The sequence below is a fragment of the Venturia canescens genome, chromosome 3 (genome assembly GCF_019457755.1).
Source record: "Venturia canescens isolate UGA chromosome 3, ASM1945775v1, whole genome shotgun sequence".
NCBI lineage: Eukaryota > Metazoa > Arthropoda > Insecta > Hymenoptera > Ichneumonidae > Venturia > Venturia canescens.
The window spans coordinates 13,087,963-13,099,669 of record NC_057423.1 but is presented as its reverse complement, the minus strand read 5'-3'; the positions used below and the strand labels follow the sequence as shown (position 1 = coordinate 13,099,669).

At 36.9% G+C, this 11,707-nt stretch overlaps 1 protein-coding gene across 1 annotated transcript in view; it reads right to left on the bottom strand.

The window, feature by feature from the left end:
- Positions 1-5,252: 5,252 nt before the first annotated feature.
- LOC122408030 (uncharacterized) overlaps positions 5,253-11,707 on the bottom strand; it is a 151,702-nt gene continuing 145,247 nt past the window's right edge. Inside the window, exons 7-10 of the mRNA XM_043414561.1 lie at positions 11,195-11,257; positions 10,609-10,928; positions 10,221-10,517; positions 5,253-9,872 (exon numbers count right to left, since the gene is read on the bottom strand). Of these exons, the coding sequence (XP_043270496.1) occupies positions 9,620-9,872; positions 10,221-10,517; positions 10,609-10,928; positions 11,195-11,257 (933 nt within the window). The 3' untranslated portion in view covers positions 5,253-9,619. The remainder of the gene's footprint in view (positions 9,873-10,220; positions 10,518-10,608; positions 10,929-11,194; positions 11,258-11,707) is intronic.

Sequence of the window (11,707 nt, the reverse complement as noted above, 5' to 3'; positions counted from 1 at the left end):
AACACTGCCGGTTTTTCGGACTCTTTTCCAGCGCTTTGAAGGTAAGATCAATTTCGTTCAAGGCAAGTTAATCATACCACGTTTGGTACGATATTTCGTTCAGGGAACCACATTACCGAAGGCGGAACCAAAGAAATTATCGAAAGAAGTTCGAAATTTACAGATATTTGCTCTTGAATAAAGACCAACGGCCAACACCAAAATGACTTTAATAGTCATTTTTTCCCTTTGAACTTAGTTTAATTATTTCATATATTTTTCGACATAGGATAAGTTTATGGAGTTTCGGTACAGGCCTGTACGGGTGGGACTCAAAAGTTCGAAGTACAGGCGATACAATGTTGCCATGCTCAACCATGCTAAAAACATAAAAAATTTCAAAAGTTCAGAATTTTATAAAATTTGGTGAACATATTCTTTAGTGCCAAATTTGACAATACAAATTTTTTAAGATTTTTCTTCTACACAGTTATCGAGTAATTGATCACTAAAGTTCGCGTGTATAAGCATATAGCGTTTCCATATGCATATTTATTATTATGGACACAATCTTCAGCATCGGACAAAATTCTGACAGCACAGTTCAGGGCATTGAAATGGACAATTTGTGGCTCACTCAAGAAGAGCCGAACAACAGCAGGGCCAAGATAAAAAAGGAATAATCGAAATTTTACTGCTTTCCAGAAACGTACGTCTGTCAAAGCACGTGGAAATCTTGCAAATTCTACTGGCAGAGTCGAAGCCAAACTTCGGTAATAATCATCCACTGCAGTAAGTATCCTCAGCGCTTCTTTGGATTTACCCAAGGCCTTGATCCAAAGTATAAGGAATCGCTTTCATGACACCCAAGCATAGCAAGTGCATATAGTCAAGGGGGAATTGTTTGACCATATCAATATCTAAGGTTTCAAACAACGAAATCACATCGCTAAATAGATCAGGCAAGCCTTCTCTGAAAGTTTCATTGGTTCTGAAGATGGGATTCGAGTCTAGAAACAATCTACGGTTATCAACAGTTTCACCCATCTGGAGGCATTTTCTACAGCGGCTGTTATGCGCTGGGAAAATTGAAACAAAATTTATTGCTGGAGTGTCTGCAATAATTGCTTGCAATCTAACACTGTGGGACCGGTTATTATAAATGAATCCCTCATTGTACAATTTGGTATATTCGGTCAAGAATGATAGGAGATATTCGTTCGCTGAAAATGGTTTTCCATCCCCGTGAAAGATATTCCAATGAGAAATGGTTCTGTGAACTTAATGTCAACGATTTGACCTAATATAGGCCAGAATTGACTCTTCAAACTATTTGTCAGGGGTAGACCATCAAAATGGACATTACTATTATTACTATGTTTCGAACGGAAAATTCAAACTAAATCTCAAATTTGAATTTAAATTTGAATTTGAATTTGAATTTGAATTTGAATTTGAATTTGAATTTGAATATAAATTTTGAATTTGAATTTGAATTTAAATTTTGAATTTTAATTTGAATTGGAATTGGAATTTCAATTTTGAATTTGAATTTGAATTTAAATTTAAATTTAAATTTGAATATGAATTTGAATTTGATTTTGAATTTAAATTTAAATTTGAATATGAATTTTGAATTTGAATTTGAATTTGATTTTGAATTCGAATTTTGAATTTGAATTTTAATTTGAATTTGAATTTGAATTTTGAATTTGAATTTGGATTTTGAATTTGAAATTCTGTGAATAAAAGTAATAAAATAAGTAGGAATACTTGAATGAAAATGTCGCCGTTGCTCTGGATATGAGAATCGTAAAGCACAGTAATTTGTCTGGTTCGAACCTGTAAGTGATGCTTTCGCGTTTTCTTTTCATAATGAGACGAAACGTTTCGGATTCGGTATCTCCGTGACTGTGTCCTCTTAAAATTTCTCCGATTTCTGTCTTGACTGGTCTTGTCACTTGTCACACTCACAACATGAATTCTATATTGACTGTGTTCGTCGCTAAGCGCCACAACGGGATTTTGACAACATTTGATTTATTCATTTCTCGGATGTACAATGATCAATCAAACGTTCAAGCAATGTTATTTGTTTCAAACAAACGATTCCGAATCGATTGACGTCTGAAAAAGTCAATTTTGAAACAGTGGCCGCTAATTTAACGTAATTTTTTGTTTCGTTTTTTCGTCAAAAAATATTATCAAACAAACGTTTAAATTAATCAAACATTCACAAACTAACGACAAACAATCATACTGAAATTAAAGAAATGGCAAAAGTCAAAATCGAGGTGCTAATTTTATATAGCTAACCGCGAGCCCGTAAAATGAGAGATAACAGTAAGATTCAAGCCCCGTATTCCAAAACCTAGCAATTACTCGTAGTACTGGCAGTAGGTTTGGAAACATGGCCTTAGTTGATCATCTCAACCCTACCATGGATTAGTAAAATGCTGGAATGAAGAAATCACACTAGTACTGGATGAGTGTATCGGAATCTTTTTTTTAATATAGTTGTTTGGTCGGTAAAAATTCTGACACGGTTACAGCCACTTACTATATACGGAACCGGTAAAAATTTGTGAGATACTATTTAATTATAAAAAATAACCTAAATCGAGATTAGGTAGCCTCTGGCAACACTAGCACAGTTTCAGGATCTGTCTTCTAAATCCGAGTGGCTTGAAAGAAAATATAAGTTATACGCCGTGCTAGTTCCGGTGTATCTTTCATTTTTCTCGAAAAATCGAGGATGCCTGAGTAAACCGTGTAACTACTTTACAGGCTATCTCACTCTCACTCGTACAACTGATAGTTTCTACCGTTTCTACTAAAAAATAATCAGTAAAAGTCGTTGATTTTATCGGTATCTTGTTGACCGACAGGTGTTAAGATTTTCGTAAAAAAAACTACCTTACCGACTAACGAGCAATCGTAAATGTCAGTGATTTTACCACGCGTTCTAAATACAGTAAGACCTCGATTTTTTTAACCTGGGGAGTGGGGAGAGGACTGGTAAAATATCGAAGTTCGTTGGGAGGTGTGGCTTGAGACGTCATAGGGAGGACCGAAACATTCGGAGTATGCGCGTAGCCGTAGTGCTGCGTGATTGAAAAAACATGAACTAACCTAAAAATTCTGGTGCGTTTTGAGGTTATACGTACTGTACATACCCAAAACCGCGCGTAACGTAATATCTGTATTCTAAATAATTTATTTATTATTTTCTTATCGTTTATTTATTTTTTCATCCTAATTACGTTTGTTCAAATCTCAGTAAGAGGAAATAACAATTTGATTTGCAAAGAGATGATCGAATGGCGATATTTTGTTCCCGAAATTCGTTGCACTTGTGTGTAGTAAAGTAGCGATCAGTTGAAATTGGCTTCCAGGTTTCTGGTTCCGCTGAAAAATTTTTCGATCATTAGAAAAAAAATGATTCTTCAAGACTTTTATCTGAAAACATAAAAAAAACAACGAAAAATACGTGTGACTGAAGAAGAACAGCTCGTTTTTGATTGTTGTGCTTACAATCAGCTGTTGTCATCGAAATCCTGTAAAAAAACAGCTCCAGGACTGCAATGTACAGAAAAAAATGATTGAAAAGAATAACAGTTTGTAAAAATATGGGATTACAGGGCTGATCTATGACGCAGTTTATTATATAATTACAATATTTTTACTAATTATGTACCGTTAAATAATTATTAATCGTGACATGTTCTAGCATTGACGTTAACTCTGAAGTTTGATATGATTTTATTTATACACCATAAATATCCTTGAGATAAGTCTATTCCTCTTGTCAATTGTCGTCTCTCCGTATTTGGGTGGGGAAAGGATAAAAGAAGAACGAAAAATAAAACTTGAACAAAATTTGAAAACGATCCCGACCTTCGAGTTATTCTTATTCCTTAATCACTTTAAAATCTCGGGTTACCATGGCCGAACTACGCAGTTTTTCTATTATTAAATTTTTTCCAATAATGTCGTTGTTATAACTTTTTGTTTTTCTTCTCAAATTTTTTTTTTATCGTTAGTACAAAATATTAGAACTTATTGAAATATCGATTGCCAAAGAACTCATGAGCCTGTGAATTTTTTCAACGTCATTTTTCTGTTGGCTCGTAAGATTTTTCATGTTTGAGCAATCGATAAAACACGTTCATTCGAAATTCGGCACAATTTAGGAACTGTCATACCATGCTCTCTCTCACTCTCTCTCTTTTTGCTTTTACCCTTTCGCACTCTCACCCTTCGTTAGAATTCTAATGAAAAGACATTCACTGACAATGTAACATTATTAATTCTTTTTTATCTTGCCTAATATGGATTACACATTGATTTCGTTTTCCTATATTATACTCTGTCCATTTATTCAAGAGGACCCTTGTCATTCAGTCATTTAAAATCGATGTGCCACCGTGTACCGTCCAATTTCACTCTTTTATTCGTTTCATTCGCAAGTGGAATATTTGATCGTCACATTTTTATCGATCGAATTGAATTTTCGGTATTTTTATTCTCGATTTTTCTTTTCGAACGATTACGATATTCTACTCGTTTCAATATTACATTTTTCGCTAGGGTATAAATGACGTCTCGTTCCGTCGTTAGTTTTTATCAATGAATACAATCGTCAAATACCGGAAGTCGAATCGTACCGACGTCCCAAACTCTTTTCATTCTGGTATACGAAATCGCAATATTCCTCAATTTTTAATCTTACCCTAAACTGCTTCGTTCGTTTGTTTGTTTTTTTTTTCATTTATTTACAAGTAAGCCTATGGCAGGACGGTGATACGGCGTACTTTTGAACAAAAAATTAATAATTCCAACGATCATAATCCACCAAGGAATATCAACAGACTGAGAAACGGAAAAAGAATTAAAAAAAAAGGAAAAACACGAAATTCAAACACTTCCATTTTTCAACAGTGAGCCCCACTCGCCATGGATAACATTTTCAAATAATTAGGCAATCAGAGTCGCCAATCAAATTTATTATTATTTAGCCAATTATTCTGACCGATAACCATTGGTCATTATTTTGAGGAAATTCAACGATGAAACAAGAAAAAAACAAACCAAATAAAACAAACAAATCATACATAAATGTCTGCATCAATTTATTTTCAAATAATAAAGGTTAAAATATAATAGAAATATGTTAATAATAATAATAATAATAATAATAATAATAATAATAATAATAATAATAATAATAATAACTTTAATAATTATTATTATAATAATAAAGACAATAATAAAGATAATAAAGACAATAATAATAATAATATAATAATAATGACAATAATAATATTTGCTAATCAAATAATTCATTTGATAGGGTATCTACTAACCGTCATAATACGCTGCCATGAAGAACGTAACATGGAAGGTTTGGGGATTGGTGTTCCGAGGGTTTTGGAAAGCTTTACATATAATTTTTTTCCTCTCTTTCCTTCCACGCTGTTATCTTTTTCGTACACGATTTATCTACAGGGGGTTTACTATTCACAGCTTATACGAGCCCTCAGGGGCATTTTCTGTGAGATGTAAAAATACTCCTCTACCCGTTAATAAAAAAACTCAAGACGACAGATTAGTTCTCATTATACACGCCACACTGTCGTCGCTCGCGCTTTCTCTCTTTTTCTTTCTCTCTTTCTCTCTCTTTCTGCCCACAAATACTCGCATTCTACACACACGCAAAGCGGTCATGTGCGCTTTTTAGGAACTTTTTTCATTTTTTTTTTTTTTCGTTTACTATACTTGGTCCACGTATCGGGAAAAATCGATTCACGCTTGTTTTGTCTCTCACGCTTTTGCCACAAAGTCGTGAGCCTTTCTCGGTGTCGTTCGTACTTCGCACGTACTTTCGATTCCATCTGTTTTTTCTGAGTACCCACAGTTTTCACAGTCAAAATCTGTATGTAATCCAATGAATTTTGGAGTGTTCACAAAATATTGATATTCTTCACTGCACGCAAACTCGTTAATGAATTACTAAAGTTTTTGTTATTTTCTTCGTATTTCGTAAGAATGAGTTTAGAATTGACACAAAGTTCTGAATTGTTGAAAAACCGTAATTGGGGCCTGTCGTAGGAAGGAAAATATTTTCAAATTTTTATTCAATCGCAATCCAGCATGAAAAAATTATCAGCCGCGAATGTACGTACGAAGAAACGATGAGCGAGAAATCCTAACCGATTATAATTGCACGTGAAAGGATGTGCACATTGAAACGGTAATCCGAGCGAAGGGTCCTGATCAGAAAGATCCTAACCGAAGAGAATATTAAAAAGCAAAGAACCATAAAATGGATTTAAAAAAAACGAATAATACTGAAAAATTATAACTCACAGAAAAATCGAACAAAAAACATGAATGAAGATTCGTTGCATATGTTTATTCAGTTATTCATCGGATTAAAACAGTGTGCGAGGACCTTTTTGTTCAGGATCCACGTCCAGGATTGACAAAACAATAAAACAAAAAGAAATGGAAAATCGACGATAAATCCGTTCGTTATCGGCTGTGGTTTAAAAATACGTGAATCATCAAAAATCGATCCTGATAATAATGAGACAACAGACACGTATAATCGTTGCAAATTCAATCGAGGCTTTCCAAGCTCGTGAATGTACAAAAAGTTCGACTGGAATAACGCCTCTTTCGTATTTTTTCGCCCCGCCAGTTGTTTGTTATAAGCTCACACTCTCTTTCATCCACTGAACTATTTACAATACATTTATATTTATATATTTGTTGCCGTTTTCGTTTATCATTATTATTATTACTATTGTTTCAATATGTGAGTGTGGGTGTGTGTCTTCGCGTGGGTGTCGTTTCGTGTTCGTGTGTCCCCTTAAATGACTATATACTTTGATGTCGAACAGTCAATACGGTTACTTACAACGGAAAATGATATACTCGCTAATTTCAATGTATTTACACATATGTATAAGTCCGAAAAAACGCAATTGTTAAAAGTGCGTCTCGCGATTCGTTATTCCGAATTTTGGGCACATGTTGTAGGGTGAAACAGCGCGGGAACCGCGCTGCTCCAGACTCCGCGAGTATCGCAATCGCCGAATACCATTTTTCGCTTATTATCCTCCGTTTTTTCACATTTTTTCTTCGTCTTTTTTCAGTATACGTGAAATAGTCTTTCGACGATAACGCGCGTGTCAACGCTCGCGGAATACTTTAAATACCTAACTTGGCACTGAATCGCGTGTCACTCCCTGCAACGTTGTTCGATCGTAACACGCTATTCTGTAATACTGTTTTTCCTGATTTCAGCATCCTCGTTTCGCAATGTCTTCTCATCGATTTAACCCTCTGACTTTTCGCTTCTGTATACGTTTAATCTCATCCGAATATCGCTTTTTCAACGGAGTTTCGGACGCGATGCTTCCACAAGGTTCTTTGAACATTTTACCATTTCCATGTCCATTTTGGTCTATGAATTTGGCAACGAAAGTGCAAAATTAGTATGAATTATTTTTTAATTGATGAGAAATATTTTTTTCGAAATAAAAGTCAATGTTTCTTTCTTTCGTCATTCTTTTTCATCGCGTGGAGAAAAAATGGTCTGATTCTCTCGAAATTACCGATACACTCGAGATTTTTGTAAACCTCTGGAAAATCCGTTGAAAAACCGAAAATTACTTGAGATTTTACGTCAACACAATATCATCGCGACTGACGAATGTTGTGGTCAGTGAATTTTCAAAGTCCCTTTCGAAGATAACGAGCTAAAAAAACGTCCTAAAGAAAAAGGCATACGTTCAACGGTTAAAGACAGTGGACGAGAAATACGAATCATCGAGTGTCTTTACCACGAGAAACCACAAAAATAAAGCCACGTTAGGTTCGAGTCTTGAGCCAATTACGATTGAAAGACATTGCAATAAATAATTATAAATACACGAATAGTAATAATAATAATAATCATCATCATCATCATGATTACAATAGAAATAATAATAATGATATTAGCAATAATAATGACGACGGTGCTAAAAATAATAATAATTGGAATAGATCGCGAAACTAAATCACAATAGTTACAACGTAACGCAAAAAATTGTTCTAGAGTATTCCGCGAGGTCATCGGAGTCCCAAAACAATCGCTAAAGTATCTTAGCCTTTTTGTTTTCGTTTAAAATCGTTCGTTTCTTTTCGTTTTTTTTAAATTTTTTTATTTTTTATTTTTTTTTATTAAAAAGACGATCGCTCCGATAATTTCGCGAACGTCTTACCCTATTTTGCACGCGACGATTGAACTATATATTTATATAAAAAAAAGGAATCTTTGGGACCTCCTTACGTTCCTCCATCGATCCGTGATTCGATACCGATTACAATGAATTATAATTACAACTCTTTCAACCCTCACCGTCTATTTACATCGTGAACCGCGAAATAGCACACTTTTGAAAACTTCGAACGACTTTGTCGCCGAGCCGCGCTATTCCGGTTTTATATATTTTTTTTTTTTTTGCGTCCGCAAATTATTGTGTTTTTGATCCGTTGTGTGTGTATGTATGTGTTTTTTTTTCGCATCCGCATTTTGTTTCTGGTGGAAGGCCGTAAATGAGAACAATTGGGTCCAAGAAGCAACGGAACTTTGTGAAGTTACTGTGCCGATAAATTATGGTCCACTCTCGCACTGAGCTCTTTAGAAAATGAAAATAATTTCTGAAAATTTGTACCCCACAGACGATACGAAGACGGTACGAAATTTTTGGTATTCTTCGATCTGGGAAATGACCTTTTCGCTCTTTCGTCGATGACACCGGAGCCTCCGTTTTTAATGCTTGTTCAATTTCGACTTTTCGTAGGGTTAACGAAATTTCTCGAAAAAATCATTAACTTACGTGATATGAAATTCGCGGGTTCTGGGAAAAGAACCGGAAGTGAAAAATCGTATCGGAAAAAGATTGTCTTCCAATATTACTCGCGCCAATGTTGCCGAACTCGAGATTTTTTCTATCACCGTAGGATAAGAAAATGAAATGGATTTTTTTCAGTCCAGCGCCTTGGCATTGTGGTCCGTTAAGCTCCTTGTCTGAATCCACCATTTCGAATCGTTACACCAGCCTCAAACAATCTCAAAAAGTATCCGGAATTGTAAAACCGAATTATAATGAGTTGCTAACTCGACGTTGTCGGAATGGAAGCGTTTTCCTATTCTTTCGCTTTATTTCTTCGACTCGGTGAAAGTAACCGAAGAAGATATTACGTCGAAATCCCGGCTACCACCGCTTCGAAATGATTTACGGGTGAACAAAATGGCGGCATAAACTAAACGAGCCCCGAAGTGTCAGAAGAGCACAAAAACGATGGTCGGAGCTTAGGAATGTTGGCAGCACCAAAATGGTCGTCGAATCACGAAATTTCGGCAGCAACAAAATGGACGTAAGGCTTTTAAAATTCGTCCGTCGCAAAGACGGCAGATAAAACGGTCGTTTTAGCGATAAAATTCCGGTAAATTGCACAAGCGTCGCTGATGCTGACGATGATGATGTTGATGATGAAGATGTTGCTGCGACATTTGTTGATGCTGCTGCGAATGATGATGCTGATGATGATATAGAGCGTCCCTCTGATGGGTCGCATGTTGATGTCACTCGTGAGATTTGCTACCAATCGTGTGATAATTTCCGCCCGCTGACGTCACCAATGCAAGAGGTAGAGGCGAACCCAGAGGCGGAGGATGGGAATGCGAATGGCTCATCCCCGAGGAGTGCGTCGTTAATGCTAGTGGACTACCGGACATTGAACTCGCGAGGGAGGCGAATACAGATGGCGCTGGGGACGCCATCGTTGGACTTCCCATCGCTGCGGTTGGGGGGTTGATCCTTTTTTCTTTTTGTCGCCTGAAATGGTGGAAATAAATCATTAGCTTGACTGTGCTTATCGAATTTTGAAGCTTTCGTTGTCCCGTTCGTATTTGAAGGGCTTTTAAGGGGCAACTTGAGAGGTTTTTGCATGAATTCGAATAGGAGACCTCGCGTCTTTAGTTTCATTTTCGACAATCTTTTGCGTTTTGATGCATATTTCGACTTGGAGTTCCAATTCGAATTCGAATTCTTAATCCCGAAAATCGTTTTTATGATTTTTTTTTTTTTTTTTAATTTCTTCGAAAAATTGATTTTTTCCCGGGAATTCTTTCGAGGCTCCAGTTGACGATTAAGGAAAGTGTAGAAAGAATCGAGGACACTGACCTGTTGCAAAACCACACCCTGACGACTTCCTTCTCCATGGCGAGGCTATCGGCAAGTATCGTGATTTCTTCGGACGTTGGTTTTGGATTTTGTACAAAGGACTTTTCGAGGGCGACTCTGACGCTGGTCTCTATCGACGTTCTCTTTTTACGCCGTCTGCCTATCGCTTCGGGTGTCGTGAGAGGATTCGAGAGAGAATTCGGGTTGTTGAGAGAGTTGTCGGCGTCCTCGAGCCATTTTTGCAAGAGAGGCTTGAGTTTGCACATGTTTTTGAAGGAAAGATTCAGAGCCTCGAACCTTGAAAATGAAGAAAAAACGTGAGTAAACTCAGTCCTGCTGCGATCAACGATCGAACGCTTCGATCAATGACAAAGTCAGTGCTGCTTACCTGGAAATCGTCGTTTGAGAAAAATCATTTCCATAAAGCTTTCCCATCGCGAGGCCAACGTCACCCTGAGTAAATCCCAACTTGATCCGTCGCTGCTTGAAGGTTTTGGCGAACTGTTCGAGCTCCTCGAGATCGGTCGTCTCTTCGGGCGAAGGCTCCAGCCTCGTTGGCGGGGGCTTTGCCGCTGGTGGGGTTCCCGGTGGTGGAGGTGACCTCTGCTGGGGAACATTCCTTCCCATGAGACCACCTCCGCCCTGGATAGCTTGCTGCTTTTGAAGAGCTTGGAGCTGCTGCGCTGCTTGAGCCACTGCTTGCTGTACCTGTCAAGGAAATTCGCTATTTAAAGGGACAATTTGGGCTTTCTTAAATTCGCTAGACAAATGATCGAGTGTCGTTCAAGTTTAGTTTAATTTCATCGTCGTCTCAAGTAACGACCAAGATTCAATCTATTTTCAGACACTTTTATCGATCCCTCGGATCTTCCATCAAATTTGGTTGGTTATAATGGACCGGATAAATTTAGGGGGACTTCGGGGGATGCAAAATTGAGGGCTTGAAAAAATGTCCGCGTACGTAACGAGCGTACCTGAATGGAGTGCGTTCGGGGATGACTCGGTGTCTGAGCATAGGCACCGGTCTGCAACAGCCCCTGCAAGATTTCGACGATATTTTTTTATAGCAACTCCAACACATGGCTCGCTGACGTATAGACGAGTCAATAAATGAGCATTTCTATTCTTCTGCCCGAATTACGAATGAAATATCTTTCGTCATTTATATTTATCGAAAAATGTTCAAGTGCCTACGTTTTTGTCGGTCGCTATTTACGTTCTCAATTTTTTTCGATATCCTGTTAAGCTAGTTCATCCACGAAACGATTTTCTCAAGTCTTGAAATTTACAGAGTTTAAATTTTTAGTCAACTGACACGCATATCTAACTTTTAACGGTTAGTCTTATTAGTTATTGAGATAAACGTATTTAAATACGAAGAAAAATACACAAAGGTTATAGGCACATGTGTGAAAAATCGTTTGTATTTCCACATAGCGAATGAACGTCTCTTACGAAGTTTATGAAAAAGTACACAATAAGAATCA